At 43.4% G+C, this 25,871-nt stretch overlaps 1 protein-coding gene and 1 pseudogene across 4 annotated transcripts in view; one reads left to right on the forward strand and one right to left on the reverse strand.

The window, feature by feature from the left end:
- The window catches only part of PARP4 (poly(ADP-ribose) polymerase family member 4), a 75,141-nt gene that overhangs the window by 45,077 nt on the left and 4,193 nt on the right, over positions 1-25,871 (reverse strand). For 3 of the 4 annotated variants that reach the window (XM_055542599.1, XM_055542601.1, XM_055542603.1), the window contains 16 exons: positions 24,500-24,632; positions 23,106-23,307; positions 20,550-20,619; positions 19,349-19,424; positions 18,478-18,591; positions 16,244-16,393; positions 15,595-15,732; positions 14,603-14,776; positions 11,324-11,484; positions 10,359-10,496; positions 7,741-7,836; positions 5,272-5,455; positions 4,928-5,084; positions 3,729-3,853; positions 1,448-1,579; positions 646-732 (listed from right to left, as the gene is read on the reverse strand). In XM_055542599.1, the coding sequence (XP_055398574.1) occupies positions 646-732; positions 1,448-1,579; positions 3,729-3,853; positions 4,928-5,084; positions 5,272-5,455; positions 7,741-7,836; positions 10,359-10,496; positions 11,324-11,484; positions 14,603-14,776; positions 15,595-15,732; positions 16,244-16,393; positions 18,478-18,591; positions 19,349-19,424; positions 20,550-20,619; positions 23,106-23,307; positions 24,500-24,631 (2,136 nt within the window). In that variant the 5' untranslated portion in view covers position 24,632. The remainder of the gene's footprint in view (positions 1-645; positions 733-1,447; positions 1,580-3,728; positions 3,854-4,927; positions 5,085-5,271; positions 5,456-7,740; positions 7,837-10,358; positions 10,497-11,323; positions 11,485-14,602; positions 14,777-15,594; positions 15,733-16,243; positions 16,394-18,477; positions 18,592-19,348; positions 19,425-20,549; positions 20,620-23,105; positions 23,308-24,499; positions 24,633-25,871) is intronic. The other variant, XM_055542602.1, reaches the window with a different exon arrangement.
- LOC129624808 (antizyme inhibitor 1-like) lies at positions 20,729-22,064 on the forward strand (annotated as a pseudogene).

The following is a 25,871-nucleotide window of genomic DNA, read 5'->3' on the forward strand; positions in this document are numbered from 1 at the left end:
AAGCATGTGGCCTGTCTTTACAAATGACTGATGTGTCTATGCTGGAGCTGCTGCATGCGGCCCAGCACCTGCCTAAGGCATACTTAAAACATCTTACAGTTAAGGCAAGAAGAGCGTGGATGCGGCCCTGTGGCTCCTCCTCCCAGATCTCCACATCTGACCCTGTGAAGACCTAACCCTAACTGTGGACCCAGGCCAAGCCCTGCAGATGCGCCTCCCTGAGACACAACTTGTGAAAACTGGATAAACTGCTAAGTTAGCTTAGTTCTGGGGGAAATGTAAATATCTTACCCTTCTACGGGAAGATGGAAATTATGTGCCCACATGGTTTCTTTCTGTTGTCACGTCTGGGGAACGCAGTTCCCAAGGACAGAAATGGCTCTTAGGATCCGCTGGGCAACCCTGGCCATTTCCTCCTTTATCTAAACAAGTCACATGGGTCTTACTAGCCCAACCTCCCTTCCCAACCACATGAAACTCCGGAGCCTAAACCAGTAAAAATGATTCCACTTTCTAGTGAAATTTAGAATTTCATATGCTAAATTTCTAGTGAAAATTAGAATTTCATATTCTAAATCAATTTCCACCTATTCTCCCCTTTCTAGCAAGCACACGGAACTGACTTGGATGAACATCAAGTCTTACGGGTGTGTCCTGATCCATCAGGTAGGCGCCATGGCCTTGACTGATCGCCACTCGGTACTCTCGCTGGGCCACTTCCTTCTCTTTAATCTGAGAAAGACAGTGTTGTACCAGTCACGATATGAACAGTGACTTCAGACTTTAATAAGGAAAACTTCATCAACATTTATTAAAACCCAGGCAAAAACAGAAAACTAAGCATCTAAGATGAATGAAAACTTACATACAGTGATCATAAAAATGTACTTATCTAATAAGAATTTGAATCAGAAAAGGCCAATTGAAGAGGATGCTCTTTAAAAGCTGGGACGAAAATATTTGAGAGTTGACAGTGAAAAGGAAGTTTGGAGCTTTACTCTGAATAAATAAAAAATTAAGTTTGTCTTAAATTTGATAAAATGTGAGTTACTATTGCAACTGTGGACTCTTAGAATAAACAAAGAATTAATCAATTTATACTTCTTCTGGACATATTTTTCTTCACTTCAGTTGGCTTTTATAGCAGGGTACAAAGGATCAGTATTTTTGCAAAAATACATAAAGGGCTTCACCAATTTTCCAACGTGTCTCTCAATCTTTTGATACTGAAATCACTGTTTGTTGAAGTGTTTGGACAAGGAATCTGGACAGGCAGGAACAGAGGCCAGCTAACCAGGGAGGGACGCCAGATGTCTGAGTGGAGGCTGGCTGTACAAGGGCCTGACTCTTCCAGGAACATCCTGTTTTATGACCAGGCTGCTACTCAGCCTGAAACTAAGGGACTTAGGATGGCCCATCCCACAGAACAGCCGGGGTTCTCCCTTACCTCTCCCACCACGTGCTTCCCATTGATGAAAGCCTCGAAACCACACACAGCTGCCTTGTCGTCCAAGGGAAAAACATATTTTGCCTCAATGGGCACATGACTTTGGTTTGTGTATGTTTGAAAAACAATGACCTGAAGAAGAAAAACCCATATATTTGATGAAACTGCATGAATGATGTTTGCAGGAACAGCTATTAATGGAAACTGCTGTGCATGTGAGGCCCCAGAGGTCAGGGCCACATCCAAGTCACTGCCTTTGATGATGCACAGGCACCAAAAGGAAAGAAATTTTAAGTAAAGATGATGGAGGATTTTTACTAGGACTTACAACAGAAACCAATACTCTGTACACATTTTTGACATCTTAATCTTCCTCCTTCAAATGCAACTAGTGTTTTAGTTCAGTTTAGTTGTTAAACTGAAAACATTAAGCTCACTCTGAGAAGTCCAGAGTGGGCCACGTATAGCCAAGTTCCCTGCTGCCGGCCTGTGTGGACACTGAAGTCAAACAACAGGCCAGCTATCCAGAAATGAGAGGAAGGTTCACGGCTGCACCACGAGTTATGTGTGGGGCAAACTTCTTCATGGAAAAGCCTCATCAAACAGTGTCTTATCCACAGTGACACACGGAGGACACAGGCCGCTCCTGCAACACTTGTGTGCACCGGGACCGTCACGTTCACCATGTGGAACAGCCACCACTGACGGGCAGCCCAGCATTACTGTCTCATCTACATCCAAGGAAACCACTGTGGAATGGCCACCACCGACGGGCAGCCCAGCATTACCTTCTCATCTACATCCAAGGAAACCATCGGGGAACGGCCACCACCGACGGGCAGCCCAGCGTTACCGTCTCAGCTGCACCTGAGGAAACTACGCGGAACAGCCACCACCGATGGGCAGCCCAGCATTACTGTCTCATCTACACCTGAGGAAACCACCGCACGATCAGGCTGGAGGAGGATGAGCACGAACTCCAAACTGGGCTCTCAGACCCCAGGGCTCCGCTGCAGTCAACACCAGTCCCCCAACAACTCAATCCATCCCAGACTATCCAGTCAGAATGACGAGTTCAGACTGGTCTTTATCATATTGTTCAGTGCCTCCTAGTTCAAACAACAGTACAACAAGTGCTCACCCTGTGGAGTCTGGGAAGAACTGACATGCAGATGAAGCTTGAGTCACAGGAAGTGGCAGTCATGTGCTCACAGCTTCTACACAGCCCCACAGAGAGGAGCGCCTGTAGTGCCCTGCCTGGAGCCCACACCTGGGTCCTTCCCATAGCTGGACATGGTGCCCCCAGCGGCTTCAGGGCTGTGGGGGTGGGTCAGCACCGGCGGGGGTGGAGGTCAGACATACCCACGCGGTGTCAGCCTCAGGGGTGGCAGGCAGGCTCTTCCCCGCCCCACCCCCGCCTTCCACAGTCAGGTGCTCACTAAAGACCAGCCCCACTTCCCTCTGAAGGACCACAGCCAGTCTCTCCCGCCACCCTGCCTCCCTCCCCCTGCAGGCCTTGCTCCAGCCTGCATCCCTGCACAGTGTGCTCCTGGACAGACCTGTGTCTCCTAACTGGTCATCCTCTGACTGTCCTCAACTTGGGGAGGAGGGCAGGGGCCGGAGTGATCCCGTGAGAACACAGCTCTGACACGTCACTGCAAATGTCTTCCAAAGGCTTCCCGCTCACACCATGTGTCTGTCTGTGCCTGACAAGAGTGCCTGCCACCTCCTCATGCACTTCCAACCATGGCCCCCTCATGCTGCTCCTCCGGGCCCCCCATCCCCCATGCTGATCCTCAGTGTCCCTTCCACCCTGCTCCTTGGTGCCCCCACTGCTCCTCAGTGCTCCCCCCACCCCTCTTCAGCCTGATCCTTGGTGCACCCCATGTTAGGTGCACTCCTGCCTCAGGGCCTTTGCACATGCCCTTCCACCACCTGGAATGGGCACCTCAGATGTCCCTTCTCAGGAGGCCTTATTGGCCACCGTGTTCACCAGTCCATCCCCTCCTACCTGCCCTTGTTTTCTCTCCAGAAGGCCCATGTTACATATTTGATTTATTTCCCGAGTGCACTGCCTGGTCCTGCTCTACCAGGCAGGCAGGCTTTCCTTAGGCTGCTCCTTGCGGTTCACCTAGAGCTTAGGACGGCCCCAGGCACACACTGGGTGCTCAATGAACAAATTTTAGAAATGTACGTGTTTAGTTCACGCAACTGTAATCCAATTCTTGTGTATGATTTATATTCATTTAGTTTAAGCATCACAAAACCACAAAGAACATACCTGGGCTACAAAGTCTATTATTTTCCCCTTGATGTGAACGTCCTCCAGAGGAACTGAATTCCCAGAGGCATCCTGGAGGCCGGCCTTGATGTCGGGGAAAGGCGTGCTGCCTGGAAGCTGGTGATCTGCAAGTCAGAAACATTCATATCAGCTTTGAAAGCCTTCCCTCCACTGTCTGTTTCTGTCAATTTGACCTTTATTCCTTCCCCTTCCCTTCAAACGTTACATTTTAGGGTAAGTGGACAAATAGCATTTTATGATTTTCAGTCACCATTTCTGAAAAGTTAACCCACATGAGATGGGGTGAGGAAAGCATTCCCAACAGGCATGCTGCCTTTTTAAAGTCTACTAACTATGCGGCATCATCTCTCAAATTCAGAGTTTAAACATACACAAGCACAGACAGGTCTTCAGAACACCTATTAAGTGTATCTCAAGTATGAATCTGGGTTTCTGCACTCCCTGCTCAGTCAGCGTTGTCACTGTGCCATAGAACTGCAGCAACAGGAGGTCTCTCAGACTTCAGTCCCAGGAAGCCCATGTCCCCATGAGTCACGTGGGGAAGGTGCCGGACTGGGCTAGAGAGGCAGATACACTCTTAGGAGATACACACTTAATGATTCCCAGCGGAAAACAGGGGTCATGTTCTACATGAAGCCATATATTTCTGATAAAAAATAATTTGATCACAGTTTAAAATGCTGATGTGTTTTTAAATGCTATCAATTAATATTATACCAGTTTGAATTTACAATTTTCTGAGAAGCGGTCACCTTCTGCTGACACACAAGCTGCACATGGTGACTTTGCAGCCCCTTCACGTAATGCAGGTGTTGATCTCATTCCCACAGGGGAGAAGCTGAGCCCAGAAAGGTTATGAGGTTTGTCTGAGGTTGCACAGCCTGGTAACTGGCAAGCTACTCAACTCTAAGGCTGCATCTTCTGCACTACGACACCTGGACTTGGTTCAGGGGGGCGGTAGCTCAGCCTCAGTGCGTTAATGAAGTAACAGGGGGCTCTGACATCACCTGATCTCTCAATCACCCCGGGTTTTGTTTTTACAAAATAAAAAAGGAAATGAAGCATTTATGTAAGAAATCAGAGATACAGTTACCAGACATGAATATAAATTTCACTGAAAATACAATGATTAAGTTCTATAAACATCACAGAGAACAGCAGTCAAAAAGCCATCTTACCTTCAACTGCTGAAAAATTTGAAAACTCAGGTCTGTCCTCCTCTAATTCCGTATTGTCACAAGGATGAAAGTCCTTTATTTCATCTCCAGGTACAGAAAATTTAACAATATATTTCATTTTAACCTGATTGGTTTTGTATACAACAAATTCATCATCCTAGAGAAAACAGAAGTTTAATAATAAAGGAAAAGAAACTTTATTGGCAAATGTTTTCATAAAAGCAGAATTTCATGTTTGTTAATTTAGAAACTGTTGAATTCAGACAGTAGCTATACAGTAATTATTTAAAGTTAAACATATTTGATAAAAACAGTAGCCTGTCTGTCTGCCTTGATAGAAATACCTTAAAGTCCGAGCTGACCGTATCCGTTCCCCGCACCCCATGAACGCTGTCGTACTCGGGTGGTGCCTCCGTCAGGGAGAAGTCTCGCTTGTGCAGGTCCATGCACCTGCCGAGGGCGACATCACAGACGACCAGGAGTCGGGCGCCATCTGTCTGTCCAGGGTGCGAGTACTTGATGCTTGTACTGCATGTCACAGGAAGTAAGCACATATGTGTTTTACTTTACAGTTACATGGCAACACTATTTTTTTTTTTTTTGCAACACTATTTTATACATGTAGGAAAACTAGAATCCAAACGACCTTGCTAGTAGAATACTCCAAATTTTACTGTTATTGAAATATCTCTGAAGATTCCATTTAGAACTCTATTTACTTCTTTAAAATTTTTATGTAAAACACACATTTATTGCTCCTCTGCTATGCTAGGCAGCTCTTTATCAGCTACTAAAATATACAGACTGAGGAAAGAGAAGGAAGAAGCCCACCTGATAAGAAGAAAAAGTGGATTAATTCCTGGCACTGAAGTTCAGAAAGAACATGAAATGCCATGTAAGAACTGGTCAAGGGACAAACAATGCTGCACCCTCATGAAGCCTTCTGGATCCAAGTGGAAAAACAAAATGTCAAGTGATGCCCAAACGAGCAATTCCATTTAACTTTCTTAGGAACCAACAGCTTTAATAAAATAACTTTGGTGTCAAGAATTCAGGCTGGGCGCCTTGGGGGGCACTGTTGAGGACACACCTCTAAAACTTGCACTTCTGTTTGTGCTAATGGGTGCCCCATATTTATAAACACAGGACCCTGACTACCCCACCCTCCTCCTGCTCATCTATTCCCCTTCCCCTCGGCCCCCTCACCTCCCTCCTCGCCCCTCACCATCAGCAACTGTTTCTCTGGCTTGTCTGCGAACCAGCTCTCAACCCACTGCAGTCTGGTCTGTGTGCACTTCCTCACCAAAACCCCACTGTCCATATCCACTGAGGACTTCAATTTGGTTAAATTCAACTGACTGCCAGTTTGTCTTTTGAAAAATATTTTAACATATAAAAGTGCTTACTTGGAAATACTTTGTACAGAGGAAAGCATTTATTCTATAAATGTTCGGTCTCAAGAATAATAATAAGACAGCTATCATAGCTGCCGCCAACTCAGGAAAAAGAGGATCATTATTTTGTCTTTCTTTCTCGGCGTCAGCACATAGGCACATGCCCCTCGGTAATAATGTTATGTGGAGAGAGTCACTCTGTGGTCTGGTTCTAAGGCTCATCCATTTGACACGTGCAGCTGGAGGGCACCTGGTTAACCCACCCACGCACACACACACATGGAAACGTTGGACCACACCAGCACACCACCACCCCACTGTCCAATCCCCACTTGTCTCCGTATACCAGTATTTATTAGGGTGGTGATTCTCAGCCCAGATTGTGTGTTAAAGTCATACATGGAGCAGAGAAACTACTGGGAGCCCAATCTCAGCCCCCGAGACCCTGACTGAGCTGATCTGAGTGAACTCTGCACCAGCACTGTCTGAAAGCTCAAGGGTGATTCCACGTGCAGCCAGGATGGGGTGCACTGCCCCCCAACCGCCGAGTCACATCATCACAGCTGCTCTTCAGCTCCATGAGATGACGGGACCCTTTTCCAGGAGGGGAGACTCACCAACACCTAAAGGTGTTGAAGTGTCTTTCGGTACAACGAGTGTGAAATGGTCTCATTCTGGTTTGATTTGCATGTTCTTGATCACTAATCTTTTCAAGTGTGTCCATACATGTTTCCTCTTCATATCTTTTGCCCTTTGCTTACTGGGTATTCCTCCTCTCATTGATTTGGGGGGACTCCTTAAATTCCTGGATAATCATCCTCTGTCCTGGGCCTGAACCTGAATGCAAGTTACTTAAACTCCATAAACGTGTTTCATCTTCATAAAATGATTCCCAGTACCACTGTGAGGTTATAAAACAACGTGCTTGAAGCACTAAACCTGGTGCTTAGTAAGTTCAGTATGCTGTGGCTGAAATGAAGACAGACTCAGATATTATTCCAGGCCCTGTCTGTGAGCAAGGTCATGTGCTGGAGAAGTCAGGACCGCCAGCTCTGGAGAAGATAAGGTTCTCTGTGGCTTTCGGCAAGTCACCCCCACTGTCCCACAGTGTTCTCATCTGTGATCGGGGTGGGAGTCACAAGGCCTGACCTCAGAGGTTTGCTGTGAGACTGAGTGAGTAAATACAGGTAAAAGCTCTTAGGATAGTAAAATCACTAAGATGATTTCAAATATAATTTTCCCAAACATCCACCATAAGACAGGCTTCTACAATATACTGAGAAAACTGGCTGTTTTAATTATCTGTTCTTGGTTAGAAATCCTCACCAAGCAAAGACAGGTGAAAACTTGTAGCAAGTATTGGTCATGTCTCTTTGGTGACGGGTGTATATGATGTGATTAAAAAGATAAGGTACCGACCTGAGTGAATCGCTGAAATATATCCCACTCCCAAGGTTTCCAATGTCTGTTCTCTTCATGCCACGATCTTCAACTACTTTGGGTAAAAGCAACCCACTAGAAAAGAACATTATAGTGATTTACTAGAAAAAAGGAATCTTTCATTATAGCCTCACAATTCTGGCCAAGAAAGGAGCTATTTAAGCACTTCTGTGAAACAAGCCAGACACAGACAAACACTACAAGACTTATGTGGAATCTGAAAAAGTCAAACTCATAAACCTAGAGAGTAGAGTTGTGATTTCCAGGGGCTGGGGGTGGGGGAAGCTACAGGGGGTGGTGCTAGTCAAAAATCACGAACTTCCAGTTACAAGACGAAAACAGTCTGGGGATGCAATGCCTAGAGTGGTGACTGTTTGTGATGATACTGTACACCGGAAGTCTGCTAAGATAGTATTAGACCTTCTGTACTCACCACAAGAAAAAGAAAAAGTAAGCCTGCGAGGTGACGGGTATGCTAATTAAGTTGATCGTGGAGATCTTTTCATAATAAATACGTATATTAAACCATCACGTTGTACAACTTTAAGAAGTCACGTTGTACAACCTAAAGATATACAATTTTTATTTGTCAATCATAACTCAACAAACCTGGAAAAAGTATACCAACTGAAAGTCAATAAATAAATAATTAGCGTGAAGTGAAAAGAAAAATATATTTCAAAGTAACCTCAGAGTAGGAATTCCAGGTGCCATTGAAATGGACCCAGCCAAGGCCGTTTCTCATCACCATCTGGACTGGTTGGCCAGCCAGCCACTGCCCACCCTCAGGCTGGGCCCATGAAGGGCTCACCAGAACAGCCATGAGGCCAAGGCTGACTGTGCTCCCATTGCAGATTCTTGCTTTCTAGAACTCTCTGCAATTAAACAAACTAGATTATCTCTGGGAAGGTGGTAGAAGAGAGACTCCTGCCTTTTATTACATCTGGTTTATGTCCGTGTTATGAAATAGAATTAATTTTGTAAAATGGCTTTTGGGATGTACTTAAAATAATCTTTCTTACTCAAAGATTGTTTTTACTGCTTCATTTTATTTTAAATTTTCAAATCTTCAATCCACATGGAGTTTGTGTGAGGAATGAAGTAAGGATCCAACTTTATATTTTTTTCCAGACAGTTAACCATTTATATCCATATATGGTACTGAAGAAAATAAACTTTTCCCGTAGAGATAAAAGCTAACTTTATCATATATTAAATCCCCTACGTTTTTGCATTTATTTATGGATTTTTATTTTGTTGCCTCATCTATTTCTCACCTCACTGTTTTACCCAGTAAAGCTTTATGTTTTTAACATCTGACTGGTTAATCCTCTCTGGTTATCTTTCTTTTTCAGAATAACCCTGGTAAATTCAAATTAAAAAAATATGGGCTATAGAATCAGCTTTTCTTTTCTTAAAAAAAAATCTTGTTAATAGGTTTATTTACTTATTTATTTACGGCTGTGCTGGGTCTTCGTTGCTGCTCCTGGGCTTTCTCTAGTTGCAGCGAGCATGGGCTACTCTCTAGTCGTGGTGCATGGGCTTCTTACTGCGGTGGCTTCTCTTGTTGCGGAGCATGGGCTTTGGCGTGGACAGGTTTCAGTAGTTGCAGTTTCTGGGCTCTAGAGCACAGGCTCAATAGCTGTGGTGCATGGGGTTAGTGGTTCTGCACTATCTGGAATCCTTCCAGATCAGGGACTGAACCCGTGCCTCCTGTACTAGCAGGCAGATTCTTTACCACTGAGCCACCAGGGAAGTCAATTGTTAATATTGTTAGTATTCTTATTGTGATAGCACAAAATACATAGGTCAATTCAAGGAAAACCTGTATCTTTCTAATCAGCTTGTCTTTGGGTTCTTCTGAAGCAGTTAAAGCTTTTTCCAGGTGGAGCCTGAATGTTTGTAAGTCTTTGGTAGGGGATTTAACTCTTGCCTGGAAAATCCCATGGATGGAGGAGCCTGGTGAGCTGCAGTCCATGGGGTTGCTAAGAGTTGGACATGACTGAGCGACTTCACTTTTACTTTTCACTTTCATGCATTGGAGAAGGAAATGGCAACCCACTCCAGTGTTCTTGCCTGGAGAATCCCAGGGACGGGGGAGCCTGGTGGGCTGCTGTCTATCGGGTTGCACAAAGTCAGACATGACTGAAGTGACTTAGCAGCAGCAGCAGCAGCAGCAGGGGATTTAACTAAGATCTAGACTTAACTATGCTTTCCCTTGTTCCTTGTGACTTCAGTTTCAACTCCAATATTAAGTGTTATTCAAAGCTAACAGAAATTAGAGCTATGTTTTGAATAGATAATTCGTGGCATCTGGGAGCTCTAATTTCTAGACTATCTTTGAGTTAGATATACAGAGAAGAGTCAGGACATAGAGAATCCCCTTTCCTCAAGAAGCAATTCGTTTCCATGCACTGCACTTTAAAATGTATAATAATTAACATATGACTTAAATTACATACTTAACTATAAAGTGTTCAGTTTTCTCTGCAATTCAATAAGCTGGCTGACTTCAATGGAATAGATCCACGTACTACAGCAAAAAAAGTCTAACTGTGAGCTGAAAAGTCTGGAAAATAGAGATGGTGTGCTCTTACCGGGACAGGATTCCCATGAAGCTCTGCACAGGAGACCCATGCAGCAAGTGCCTGACATTGCCAAGGTGGCCCTGGAACTCTGTGGTTTCACTCACTCTGCCAACTCTAAATATCTGCAAGATGTCCACTGGACCCTTACTGTAGAATTAGAAGAGATTACATAATTGAAAGCACAATAAAAAATTGTTAGCAGCAGCAGAAAACCCAAAACCGCCCAAATGTCCATTATTAGAGAACTGATTCAATGAATCACAATGCAACATTTCTTGGAAATACTATGCACCCATTAAAAAATACTCTCTTAAAAATAAGTAAGGATGTGAAACAAAACTTATAGTAAGATGTAAGTGTTATAAGTAGGCTATAAAACATCATACAAAATATCCCATATTTTATCAAACATATACAGAATATACGAATTGAATATGTTCCTTCGTTCAACATTCATGCATTCATTTAACAAACATACTCTGTGCTAAGTACTCTACCAGCAACAGAAATAAGAAAACACGGTCTCAGCCTTGCCAAGCTGACACCCTGACGAGACAAGGTCAAGAAGGTAATAAACAGCTGACCTTCTGTGCTGCTTAGCAGTCCAGCCAGGTTCAGAGAGATCCAAAACATGTTTATTCACCTTAAAATCTTAATTTGAGTGGATTTTCCCATGCAATACCCTTCATCACTCAAACACTGCATTTGTGAACAAACTCCAATACTCTCTCATCTCAATTTTTAGAATTAATTCTGTGCAACAGTAGGTGAACTTGGAATGGACTGCAACAGTGGGAAGTGTTTAAGCACAGAACACAGCTCTGAGCCCTATTATAGACACAGAAGTGAGTATCTGTCATCACATCATGATTACTCTGCAGTGAGGATTAATTATCTAGGTGTGTGAAGATCTGCTCTACCAGAATCTGAAGCAGGTTAAAGAGTAGACCCTCACCTATCTCCTGTAACCCTACCTGTGATTATTCTGCAGCACTTCTTCTCTTACTCTCAAAAATTCTTCAGTGTTCGGCTCAACATGCTCAATTTTGCATCTCAAAGCTCGGTATTTGGCCAGAGACGGTGGGTTGGGTTTGGCCAAATTAGTTTCACAGACATTAACCATGTCTCTTATTAGCTGTAAGTAGAAATTACAGTCATTTCTACTTCTGACACGTCAGAACGACCACATATCAAAATAATTTATATCATACTGCATTTCTCAAAAAGGTTGAATAAGCTTTTTTCACCACCAACAAACTCAGTATGAGCAAAGAAACCCAAATAAACTGCAAAAACTGCCAAATATTCACAATTCGTAACACAGATTAAGCTTCTTAACTTACAAAGGTCCTAAAAATCATGAATAAAAACATCAAGACGCAAGAGAGAAAGAGGCAAAGGACATGAACACACAGTTCACAGAAGAAGAAACACAAACATCCCTAAAACATCTGGAAAGGTGCTCAGACTCACTACACCGAAGCCGTTTCTAGTCCATACACATGGTGAAGTTTGACAAAGACACAGCTCATAAGACGACAAGAAAAGGAAACTGTCATTCATCGGCCGTGAGAGGGCAGCACAGAGAAACCCTCAGGGAAGCAGACAAAATCACCCGTTACTGACGTGTTAATTCTTTCGGGCTGCACTTCTCCCTTGGGGACTGCCTCTCAGAGATGTCCCTGCGCAAGAACAAGACACCAGACACACAGAGCGTTTACTTCCCGTGGCGTCGTTCACTGTGTCTGGTGGGGATGGGTGGAGGATGCCCACCCAGGGGCATGTCCCACCGTTGACCAGAATGAGGGTGGTCTCCACACTCAGAGTACATTATGTCACGTAAAGAAAACAGGTGTAGGACAGTGAAGAGGGTATATGACTTTTTACATAGAAAAAGGGGGAAGGACTAAGTATGTTTGTTTATTTTCACATTTATTTGCATAAAGAAATGGTGCAAAGACAAACAGGAAACTAACAAGCATGGTTATGTGCTGGGGAAGAGGAGCTGGAAAAGGGGTGGTGGGGACAGGGTGCAACATAGTACACCTTTTAAATATAATTTTGACTTCTGAATCATGGGGATGTGTGATCTACTGAAAATACAGAATCCAGGTTAACAGTATTTGGGTGGGCAGCACACACACCCTCTCAGTAGCAAAACCAGGAACTGAAGTTACACTCAGTGTTGAGGAAATCATGGAACTTTAAACATGGAGGTCCTTTGTCAGCTCATTCACTAGCTCATCTCATTTGTTGGTTCCTCACATATTTTGGATTACAGACTCCTCTGGGAATCGGTGTGTGCATGCATGCTAAGTCGCTTCAATCATGTCCTTTACCACTAGCACCACTTGGGAATCTGTGGGAAGCTGTAATTTCCCCCAAACATGCAAAATTTAACATCTACAAACTCCTCTGAATCTAGAGGTCATGGATCTCTGATTTTGTCCCAAATCCTTTATGCTCAGATGTGGCAACCCAGAGTCAGAGGGGGTGCTGCCTCACCCAGGACAGGATGAGCCCTGTCTGCCTTCCTGCTGTTCTCTGTGAAAGAATAGCTCCTTCTCCCACTTCTGAGCAGTCTCAGTAATCCCATCCTCCTCAGCAGAAACTGGCTTAGCTATGCACACATGACTTGTTTCTAGCTAAAGAAATAGCCAAGACATGGAAGCAACCCATGCCCACTGACAGATGAATGGATAAAGATGTAGTACATATATACAATGGAATACTACTCAGTCATAAAAAAGAATAAAATAATGCTTAAAATAATGCCATTTGCAGCAACATGGATGGAACTAGACATTATCACACTAAGTGAAGTAAGTCAGACAAAGACAAATATCTACGATGTCACTTGTATGTGGAATCAGTATTGTTGTTGTTCAGTTGCTAAGTCATGTCCAATGCTTTGTGACTCCATAGACTCCTCTGTCCATGTCTGCAACATGCCAGGCTCCTCTGTCCATGAAATTTCTCCAGGCAAGAACCGTGGAGTGAGTAGCCATTCCCTTTTCCAGGGGATCTTCCCGACCCAGGGATCAAATCCATGTCTTCTGCATTCAGGTAGATTCTTTACTGTCTGAGCCACCAGGGAAGCCAAATGAACTTATTTATGGAACATAAACAGACTCACAAACATAGAAAATAAACTTATAGTTACAAAAGGGGAGGGATAAATTAGGAGTCTGGGATTAACAGATACATACCCTTACATATAAAAGAAGTAAATATAAAGAAATAAAAAATCAAGGATTTACTGTAGCATATGGAGCTATATCTAACATCTAAGTATGTGTGTGTATATATATGTGTACATGTGTGTATATATATGTGTACAATATATATGTATACAACTATGTGTGTATATAAAACCTAGCCACTTTGCTGTACACCTGAAACTAACACTATATTATAAATGAACTATACTTAATTTAAAAATAATAATAAAAAGAAAAATAAGAGGGTACTGGGGGCATCCTCCAAGAGACATAAGAAGAAACCATCCAGGAAGGATGCTGTGAGCTGATGGGAAGGGGAGTTGGCAGAGGGGGGAGCCATTCCTACAGGAAGCACAGAGGTGGGAAAGGCCAGGCCCCAGTGAGGTTGCAGCCTTGAGTGAACTGGACCAGTGGCCACCCCACAGCTGCACGTCTCGTCCTAGAGGGTGACAAGCCTCCTCATTGTTCAAGTCAGGAGCAGCTTTCTGTTTCTTCTAGGAAAGACTCCTACTTATCTCCTGATCTGGAAAGTCATTTCACAACATAGCAATTTTGAAAATTCTTTTTTTGTGTGTGTGTGTGTATGTGTGTGTGTGTGTGTGTGTGTGTGTGTGTGTGTGTGTGTGTGGCAGGGTGGACTGTGCTGGATCTTCCTCACAGGCTTCTCTAGATATGGCGTGTGGGCTTAATTGCCTGAGACCAGGTAGGATCTTAGTTCCAAGGCCAAGCATTGAACCCACATCCCCTGCATTGGAAGGCAGATGCTTAACCACTGGACCATCAGCAAAGTCCCCAGCGTAACAATTCTAAACGCTTGCTTCTGCACCATTCTTCCAACACAGGCTCCTTTGGGAGTGTGATTCAGGTAACTTCCGTAAGGACCCCAATCACCCCCAAATGGCTCAACCGTTTGTTTTTGAGGAATCTCGAGAGCCAAATTTTGTGATCCAGTGTTATCTCAGTCAGATGTGAAAGACCCCTTTCCCCTGTCCCCACAAAGTGTAAACTGAACCCCAAGGTGCAGAGGCTTACCTGGCACAGGTCCTCCTTCTTAGCCAGCAGGCTCAGGCTGACCTTCTCGGCCACAGCAGCTCTGTGAGGGATTAATCTGTAGAACTCGGTCAGCATCGTTTGCAGTTGCTCCTGTGTTTCTCCATTTCTCATTGCTTCCTTTACCAGGAGGAGAATTCCCTCTGCCTTGCTCACCTTTAAATAGAAGATGACACAAGATTATTAAAATTTAACTTGATAATCTTGAAAAAGTAAAGTAACTTGTATAAAAATACCTAAGATAGTTCTTAGATACATGACTATTAGCTTTCGACTGGACACGTACAAAGCAAGCTTGATGCTGTTGAAAATGCATCTCATTTCCAAACTGGGCTGGGCTTAACTAGAGGAGGGAACCAGAGTTCTCAGTGTCAGCGTGTCTGCATCCACGTCTGCGTCCACAGAGAGGAGTTCTCACTAGGGGACTTCCTTCCACATGAGACATTTAGAAAGACGTCTGGATCAGACTCAGGGATGAAGCCCACCAGAACACCTTTTTCATCACACAAGTGCCTTTGGACTTGACCCCATTACTCTCTCCATGAGTTATTTCAATGTGCTAGTGCAGCCGCACATGCTCTACCCCTGGGAACACCTTCTTCACCTGCTCCTTCAATTCTACACAGTCAAGAAGAGCTTCCTGATGGCTGCAGGTGCACCTGCCCTTCCCCACATGGTCGAAGGCTCAAGATGGTCACTCTGAAGTGGACCAGGGTCTGTACCTCTCCCTGAGGACCTGCAGCGCCCATGTCCAAGGCCTGCCCTGCTCTGCTCCCGAGGCTGATGCTGCAGATGGGACTCTAGTTTCCTCGGAAGCCCACTTCCCAGCAGCGCCCTTCGTGCCCCTCTCTCCAGCGCGAGAAGGAAGATCAGCAGCACAGCGGGAGCCTGGTTCAGATGAGGCACAGGCCTCTTAGCCACAAGCAGAAGGCAGGCTTGCCTGGCAGAACCTGCTTCCAGGGCACGGCACTCACGTCATTCAGGCTCATCATGCCCACGGGTCTCAGCAGCGTGTCCTCCAGGCGGCCGAGGGCTTCTGCCCAGAGCATTTCCACCAAGCCGCTTACCTCGGGGCTCAGGGCATTCGAGTTTATTACCTCCTCCAACAGCAACTGCAACCACAGAGAAACAGAGAAACACCCACAAAGAGTTCATGAGTGTGCTCCTTTAAACCTGAGATGAGCAGAGGTTTGAGAGGAAACAGCCCATGTCATCCCAGGAGAGGGTGACTGTTAACCCCGGGCCCCCCCCAACTTGCCCCTGCTCCTTGTCCTCCTCTCTTGACCCTCTTCTCTTTTACCCTCATGCTGTTTTCCCTCCTGCCTTTTTATTCACCCTGCAATTCTTTAGGCCTGCTGTGGCATTAAAGATCAAGTGGCATTAAGGGTTTGAGGACCCTGACTCCTGGCCTGGCTCCTAGTAAAATCTCTGGGAAGCTGGGAGGTCTGTGGCTCATCCTGGGACTCACTCCCCACTCGACTTTGAGCCTCTCTGTGGGCTCCTCTTCCCTTCTTTTAACTCCTATTCTCATCTCCTGCCAGCTTTTTATTTGTCATGAAGAAAACATTTCTGTTAAATCTATTTAATCAGTAATACAGAAGAATATGTAGAAATCAAGCTTACTGCTTGCAGTTTTTCAGATGCTAACTGGGTTGCTTCAGGTGTAAAATGTTCTCTCAGTAGAAAGCCTTGTTTCTTCAGTTCCTCAATATAATTCTCATAGTATTCACTTGCATCTGCAGAGGTTTTCTTCACAGAGGACTGCCTTCTGGTCTGTAAGTTAGAGCACGCAGCACAGTGTCAGGACATGAGCACATGGAAGCCTATTAGCACATCGACCTTTGCTGAACACCTACTGGGTGCCGTGGTGGGGGTGGGGGTGGGGAACAGGGTCACAGATACGGCGCCTCCGCTAGTTTCCTGCTGTAACGGAGCTGAGAAACTAGTATTTCAAGGAATGACTTAACATTTTCAATTCTTGACAAAACAGCCTAAAACCTGCAAGTTAGGGGGAAAGTTTGAGAGGCACGGCAGGTGGGAAAGAAGCACTGGACTCATGGAAGAGCCTCAGGACATGTGTTCAGAGCCCAGAATCTGACCTTACACACCATCCTACCCCGCTTTGAAGTCTGGCTTCTAGCCTTCCAGAAATGAGAAAAACCGGGCGAGGCGAGGAAAGAAAAATACCTTAGAGATGACTCATCGTTAGAGACAGGCACAGCCTAAACGAAAGGACTGACCTAGCCAAGGAGACAGGGAGGGGTGCTGGCAGGTCACGCAGACAAAGGCAGAGGCAAACACCATGGTCATTCCCGCCGTCCTGATGGGGTGTCTGTCCCCCCCAAATCCTGCCCCGTCCCAACCTCAGCGAACATGGACGGCTTGCCCAGTGGGCTGTGGAGACCCTGAGGGCTGTGCATGGGGGCTGGATCACATGGGGCCAATAACCCTGCCCCACTGGCTGCAGGACACACACCACGTCCATGTCACTCCATTCAAGCAGGGAAAGTTAAAAAAAAAAAAAAAATGAACAAGGGCCAAGATAATAAAATCAATTTTTACAAAAAAAAAAAACAAAATAAAAAAAAGGTAAAATTTAACCTAATTTTGGAAGATTTCTGCCACAATGGATTAACAAAGGACGAGGGCCAGAGAAGCTCTGTCTCTCTCATCGGGGAGGGTTATGCCCGTTGAGGAAACAGACTCACCCAGGAGCAGAAGGGCCAGGCTGGAGGAGGGAGGCTGGGAAGGCAGAAGCAGCTCGGACACATTCTACCTGGTTTTCAACTTGATTTTTACTTACTTTTCACCCACATACCTAAATTCTCCACAAAACATGGTCTACATTTCTGGGTAAAAGGTTAACAAAGTCTTTCTCTTTCTTGGACACACTTGACCTTGGGTTAATCTTTTATGTCCTCATGGAATCCTGATAGGTGTGGGATACCAGCTGTAATATTTGGCAGAACTGCTTGGGTAATGGAGTCCCACACCAGGACTGGAGGTCAGCAGTGTACACCGACAGATGGCCAGCCTCAGCCCTGGGCCCAGGACTGTGTAACTGTCTCCCTGCCGGGCATCAGGAACCCGGGGGCATCACCAGCAGTCTGGGCCCTGAGGAGATGTCTCCTTCCTGGATGACAGCTGACCCCCTCCGTGGGGAATGGGTGAAGCAGACGGGTCCAGAGCCCGAGAGAACCATTGTGTGGTCACTCGGAGGGGAGCCTGTGAGCCTCCGGTCAGTTAGCCTCTCACAGAAGACTCTGACAGGGCTGCAGGCTTTACTTGGAACTTCAGGTGTAGGCTCTGGGTTGTTTTTTTTCCCTACCTGTCTTAGGTCAGAACCCTGCCCTTGACCTGACACTGACCTCGAGAAGGTCATGGGCATGGGCAGCCCCGCTTGCTGTCCCTGAGCCCTGGCACTTCACACACATTTCAGTAGCAGCTGAGTCACGGCGGGGGCAGGACCATGATTTGCTGTCCCTCCCAATTTCCAAGGGTGGGTGTGTTGTCTTTTCACCTCACAGTAGGAGTGGCCTCTAGGCGACTCCCTGGTACAGAGCAGGTGTTTAATGAAGTGAGTGAAGGGATCCAGTGCCAAGGTACAAACATTAGCAAAGTTTCTGTAAGTAACTCAGAGCAGGAGCAGGAACCTGCGCCCCAGGGAATGTTCTCCTGGCTCCCAGCCTGCACTCCTCACCTCCATATCCCAAAAGAGCACCTCTCCACTTTTCAAAACGGTACTAGCTAAAAAGAGAGACGCTAACGGATTGGCTGGTTCAACTCACCAGTTTTTACAAAATTCGCTATCAACAAGGTGGACAATAAAAACGTAGGTGTCACCACGAAGCCCTTACCTGGGTGCCAGTGGCCAGGATAAAGTGTGTGCATATCAGAAAGCCACGGTCCCCAGGGCCCTGGAGGCACTGCAGCTCCACCACGGCAGTCTCCTTACCTCCCTCTGTCTCAACCTGGAAAACATGTTGCTCTTTCATAAATTGCATTCACTAAATAACAAACTACACATGCCATTTAAAAATGTTGATTATAAACCTGATACAAATTATATCATTTGCAGATATAATTTAGAAAGTAAATAGAAAATAAAAATCATCTGGAGTCCTACTACAGATATATAATCACTATTAATATTTTTTTATATTTCCTTCTGGGATTTTTGTTATAAATATACTTGTATATGTTTAAACCATCCCACTTTTCACATTTTCTTAATCACAGAGAAAATATTTTATTTTCAAGCTACATTTTATTAAAATATCTTAAAAATACAAATGGAGCATCATTTTAAATGCTACTGTTATTTTGCATTTATACGATGTCAGAGGAAAAGTTTTTTGTTTTTCTTTTTAATGAAAAATAATGGAAATTCAACATAGTGTAAATACTTGGTGTGAAATCTACTCTTTTAAAATACAAGAAACTGTTAACAGAGAGGAGTATCTTCATTTTTTAATGTCATATTAAGTTTTTGTGCTATTTATATTTTTACTATATTTTATTATAAGCATGCATTTCTTTTATAATAAAACACTAAAATCAAACATTTTAAATGTGAAGTTTTTTTACTATTTAAAATCAATTCATATATTAAGGAGTATTTATTCAGGAGATGCATAGTTTTTCAAAAATGGGAAAATTATCAAACAGGAAAAATAATCAGAAGACTTCAAACAGCTTTGTTCCCTCAACTAGAAATTAGACTCTTACTTTTTCCAAGATGTTATATTTTGCAACTTCAAAATCTTGAGGAAAATGAGGAATTTCAACATCCTCTGCATAAAACCTGAAATTTGTATAATACAATATTAACATTAAAATGAAGCTTTAGATTAAACAGACTTTTCATAAAATTTTTCTCGTAGCTCTCCTAATTCCATACAAAATATATTATAAGTTCTTAACACCTCCTTAGATATTCTAAAGATGGCAACAAGGTCCTGTGGAGAGAATGGATTGATCCCTTCTGTACACAATTCTAGAGCTCTGAGTGCTGTGAGTCTACAGCAGGGTGTGTGGGGGGGTGACATATGTCATGGAGATGGGGGCAGGGGGACCTGTGTTCACCCTGGGCTCTGGCCCTTGGAAGCCGGTCACTCCAAAGGGACCCATACCTCTCCAGACTACACTCAAGTCCTCTTTACAATAATTAGCTAATTAACAAACCAATTAATTAAGGGTATCAGATTTCTCATAATCTGTATTTTTATTTTTGATATTTGTTCTCTCTTGTAACATGAAGATTAACAATAAAGTGGGATCAACTGTGATGTTTAAATGACAGTGCAGCTGAGGGTATGTACACTTCAAGAGTCCATATAGAACTTTAGACTCATATACGTCATTGGGGAAGGTTGTGTTATTTCTATCTCTATTTATTTAAAATATCAGTTCAGTTCAGCTGCTCAGTCATGTTTGACTCTTTGCGACCCCATAGACTGCAGCACGACAGGCTTCCCTCTCCATCACCAAATCCTAGAGCCTGCTCAAACTCATGTCCATTGAGTTGGTGATGCCATCCAACCATCTTATCCCCTGTTGTCTCCTTCTCCTCCTGCCTTCAATCCTTCCCAGTATCAGGGTCTTTTAAAGTATCAAGTAGAGACTAATGAATGGTCTTTACTCTGAATGCTGTTCAGGAAGGTAACAGAAAGAGCAGACTGCCCAAATCTCATCTCCAGTGGTTTTTCTTTTTTAAAATCAATCTAATAATTATATCTAGTCTCATATAATACTGATAAAAATAATTATCACTATAGTAAGTGAATAACTAAAAACTTAATAAAGAGTTAAATAAGCAAGATAAATTAAAATACTATAAAAATACTGATGTACTAATAGCATTTTAATACTGAGGTTTACAAAACATCTCACAAACTATGTAAAGTCTTAAAGATCAGAAGTAGATTACTCAGTGAGTTCAACAGTGTTCTCCTTCTCTGTGGAACTGTCCAGGAATGAAGAATCATTCATTTCCATTTCTAGAATTAAAACAAACAAAGCATGTTTACTACTCAAATATATATTAAAATTAGTTAACAATAAATCTTGCCATGCTGTTATGTTTTCTTAGGTGTCCTTATATTAGCTATGGGCTTCCCTTATGGCTCAGCTGGTAAAGAATCTGACTGCAATGTCGGAGACTTGGGTTTGATCCCTAGCTTGGGAAGATCCCCTGGAGAAGGGAACAGCTACCCACTCCAGTATTCTGGCCTGGAGAATTCCACGAACTGTATAGTCCATGGGGTTGCAAAGAGTCAGATACGACTGAGTGACTTTCACTTTCACTTTAAATTAGCTATGGGCTTCCCAGGTGGCGTTAGTGGCGAAGAACCTGCCTGCCAATGCAGGAGACATAAAAGACTTGTAATCTAGACTGTACTTTGTGAGGCTCACTTGGTTCTCCTGTCCTGGGTCTGGGGGCGCTGGCACTGTCCACGCAGCTCCAGTCTGCAGGCCCGACATATGCTGCTGTGGGTGTGGACCAGCCCTGCCCCATCGCTCCTTCTCGGAGGTCTCACTACCTACTGCAGCAGAAGGTAACACCGAGGGCAGCACTACCCTGAAGAACAATAGGTGTTTTTTTTTCAATGTGCTAAGGAACTTGGTGTCTAAATTACTGGGGTCAAATTTCATGTTTCAAGGGCCTGCAAAGACTCTCAAGTAAACACCCACGCTCTATCAGATGCCCAGTGTGTGACGTGGATGCAAAACTCAGCCTCACAATGAACACGCTAGACGTTGTGGATGGGGGAGGGGGACGGTCACAGGAACTAAACTTCAGCTGAAAGAGGTTCATATGTTGCCAGCCCGGTGCTGGATGTTCCAATTTCTAGAAGGATCTAGCGTTAAGACAACTTCAGGACCTAGAAGATACTAGGTGTCTTCTGCCTTTACATTTGCTATTAACATCATTGAAAAGAAAGCTATTGAAAGTGATAACATTTTTCTCTGGAATAGAAAATACCAGAAGTGATGAGCCAGACTTTGTGTATTATCCAAATGATGGGGTTTATGGTTCTTTTGCAAGTAAACTGTCTAAGGACTTAAATACCATCCCGAAGATTCACAAGAAGTACAAGGATGAAGTTTACATGCAGCCTGTGGGGTCCATCCTGTGATGAGCTTGATCATACTGTGGAAAACTCTCTCATTGAATATTGGAGGCTGGCTTTTCTCTGACAGCATGGAAGCAGATTCTTTCCACAAACCATCTGCTTTGAATGCTTTTTCAGAGCCAGCCGTTTATCACAGGATGTCATTCAGTGACTGGCAAGAGGGGAGGATGCTGCAATCACTTCAGACACAATGATGAAAGCTCTTCTCTGTGCCTTCACCCACTCAGCCAAGCCTCCAAGACAGCTTCTCCACTGATGCTTCAACAGGCGTCAGCACTTTCTTTAGAAAGATCTCAAGTAGCAGGTGAAGTTTGTCTAATCTACATTCCAGTGTGGAACAATGTGAACAGTTTTATTCTGTTAATTCTCTTGCAAACAAAAACCATTAGTATTAGGTGTTTGGGGCCAGATCAAACCAGCTTTCATCTATAATTCACTGTGGGTAATTGGGAGATTTAGGTAATGTGTTCAGATTTAAACTTGACGCTTTGCCCTACCTTATATGCATTTAAAATTAAATATGCAACAAAATGGAGGATGTGGTGGTGATGGAAGCCTACTCACTGGATTCCCCATTAAACAATTTACATACTAGTAGTACAAGTTTTCATATTAAGGATTCACATTAAAAAGTTTTGCAAAGTCAACATCTTTCACTAAGATGTATCAAATGTCAATGGAAGACCAGGAAGCTCTGCTGACTTCAGCAGATATGTTCAGTGTATATACAATGTGTAAATTTATGCTTTGAACAATAGTTTAATAAATGTAAAATTGCCTTATAGTATTTGTTGTATTTAACCTAATGTAGCCTTTGTATGACAATAAAATTTTGAATAGATTCAAAAAAATTATACATCAAGCTTTCTGAGATTATCAGTGTTTTTGTAGTCATTTTGAATCTGAGTGTACCAGACAGAATATTGAGAAATCTATTTCTATTGCTAAAGTAGTCTTTTGCTCTTCACTAGTTTGTTGACCCTTTTCTGGGATGATAAGAAGCCTGCTTAGTTTCATAGTATTTGGACAATCTTTTGTCAATAATATCTTTGATAAACCAAAATGTTTACTGTAGAAACTCTAATACATTAAGTGTGTGTGCTCAGTCGCTAAGTTGTGTATGACTCTTTGCGACCCCGTGGACTACAGCCCACCAGGCTTCTCTTGTCCATACGATTTTCCAGGCAAGAATACTGGAGTGGGTTGCCATTTCCTTCTCCAGGGGCTCTTCCTGACCCAGGGATCAAACCCACATCTCCTGCATTGCCAGGTGGGTTCTTTACCACTATCGACAGCTGGGAAGCCCCAAGGAAGCCCAATACATTAGGCACTTGACATGAAATACTTACTAGGGCTGCTCCATTCTTCATTGGAAGCTGATGTGATGTCCAGTGACTCACTGGGACCATAAATCTTCGTATCCAGCAGTCTTCTTTCTTTGATAGATTCCCATACAAAATCTGGGTTTGCAATAAGAATATGGTTCTTCTGAACAGACTTCAGCTGATACTGGCTCAGAACATCAGCATTGTCTAAGATTACATGTGTGCACTGAGAAAAAACAAGTAATTATGCATTAGTAAAGACAAAAATAAATTATTTGTACCTGTTTTTCACCCCACTGGTACTAATATTTCTCAGATTTCTAAAACTTTTATGAATGACAATCTCTAGTTACATAAAAGTTTTTAAAAATCAACAGAGTATGGATATGGGTGTACCATAATTGATTAACCAACTAACCACCTCATCATAAAAAGTAAAACTTGAAATCCAGTTATTAGACCCCAGGCCTGAAATGCAGGGCCTGCCCCCTAGGCTGCACTTCCCTCTGGGTCACTGGGCGGGGGCCGACTCCACCTGCCCGTCCTAGACCACAGCCCACAGGGAGCCTGCTTGTTCTATGAGGCACGTTCTATTCCAGCCAGGAGGTACTGGGTGCTTCTCTGGCATTTAATACTTTGCCTGTGAATGTCAGAAATGAAATGTCCCAATTTGCCACCAGTTAGGCAGAATCACACAACTTAACCTACCTCACCATCTCTGTGGATAGATGAATAATTCCTGCCTATTCTCAGTCCATTTTCTGGGTAGAGAATGCCAACATGGTCTCTAATTTTAGAAACTATGCAATCTTTTTGGACATTATTTTTCAATATATATAAACATCTGAAATGTGCACACCAGGTACTATAACAAAGGAAGTAGTTCGATACGTGACAGTGAGGAATGATCTCTCAAATTGTGAAGTGGAAAAGTAAGTGCAGAATGTGTTTTCTGCGTTTGGGCTGAAACAGAGTTGTGTGCTCGTGTGCACTCATATGTCCTCATGTGTGCTATCTATGCAGAGAGCAGCTCCAGAATCGGGAACCATGGTGGGAAATAAGTTAACTTATTATTGTTTTACTTTTTAGATATTCTACAATGTATAGATATTCATATTTATTCAAAAATAAATTGATAAAATTATAAATCAACAAATTAAAATAAATAAATAATGAATGTTTTTGAACCGCTCATTCTACTCTTAAGGAAGTAACTAAAGAAACGTATGAAGATGGGACAAGAAACCTCCAGCATACCACTGTCCACAACAGTGAAAACTGGAAACAACTGCACACTTTCTCCTGCCTTTTCTGGCTTTCTCCTGCTGCCGATTTCCTCTGCTTGCCCTTCTAACCATGACTTACCCTCAGGTAATGCACAATGTTTATCATACAGTTGTCATAAAATTTGAAAATACCTGAGCATTTAATAAAAAGGAAAAATTTCCACCATTTTCCTTAATATCAGTTTGTAGTTTTTTCTTCTGTTGACGAGTTAAGTGCTTGACTTTCAAACAGAAGGTACAGTTTGCGAAGATTCCCACAGTCATCCTGTAGGAAAAAAAGTTTCAAGTCTGAGTTCTTAAGGATTCTCTTTCCAGTGAATATAATCGACAATGAATTTAGAATTGTTCTACAGGAAAACTGTGGGGCAGTTGGATGTTGTTTTTTTTTTAAAGATATTGCAATCATGTTATAATCACAAAATCTGAACATTATCCAAATTTGTAAACTGTATGTTGGTTTCTAATTTTTGTGGCTAATACTGTAACACCCCCAGATCCTTGCGCATAGACTCATGATACTCATCTTCATGAAAATGTAGCAGATATCGGTTATAAATGGGTGTGTTTTAAGACTATGAAAGTGAAAGTCGCCCAGTTGTGTCCAACTCTTTGCAACCCTGTGGACTTTATAGTCCATGGAATTCTCCAGGCCAGAATACTGGAATGGGTAGCCTTTCCCTTCTCCAGGGGATCTTCCCAACCCAGGGATCAAACCCAGGTCTCCCGCATTGCGGGTGGATTCTTTACCAGCTGAGCCACAAGGGAAGCCCCAAAATACTCGAGTGGGTAGCCTATCCCTTCTCCAGTGGATGTTCCCGACCCAGGAATTGAACCGGGGTCTCCTGCATTGCAGGCGGATTCTTTACCAACTGAGCTATGAGGGAAGCCCATTTTAAGACCATAGAAGCATTTATTTCTAAATTAAAAATTAAGATTATGTGACAGTGAAGCCATGAATTTTTACATATAATTCTTCTCTAAACTCAAAGAAACTCATTCATTAGTTACACAAGTTTCTGTAAAACCACTGTGGGGAAAAAAATTTGAACCATTAATATTAAAAATACTGTTATTTTTAGACATAACATAGAAAAAAAGAATCACTTCTAAGAAAAATAAGCATATTTTTAACTGAAAGAACTTTTATGTGTATTTAACTAATGAGTGGTGAGATATTGGGTTTAATAGACAGTAGCTATTTGTCAAGCTTTGAACCTGGAGTCTTCTCTGACAGCTTGTCCACAGTGAGCTGGTACTTTCCAGAAGGCTGCGGGTCCCACTGGGTTGAAAACAGTCAGTGAGCAGGTGACCTCTCAGGATGGCCTCCTCCGCTGCACCTGCCCTTGATCACTGGGTTCCCCTGGCTGGAGTCCCACCCTAGGCCCTCTGCTGGGCCGTAGTGCCCACGGGAGACCCAGAATGCACCTGTGTGCCAACGACCCCCAGTTTAGCACAGAAGGTCTATTGTGTCTCAGCGTGGGCCCCTGACATGTCCAATCTCCTC

Source organism: Bubalus kerabau, chromosome 12 (assembly GCF_029407905.1).
Source record: "Bubalus kerabau isolate K-KA32 ecotype Philippines breed swamp buffalo chromosome 12, PCC_UOA_SB_1v2, whole genome shotgun sequence".
NCBI classification, from domain to species: domain Eukaryota; kingdom Metazoa; phylum Chordata; class Mammalia; order Artiodactyla; family Bovidae; genus Bubalus; species Bubalus kerabau.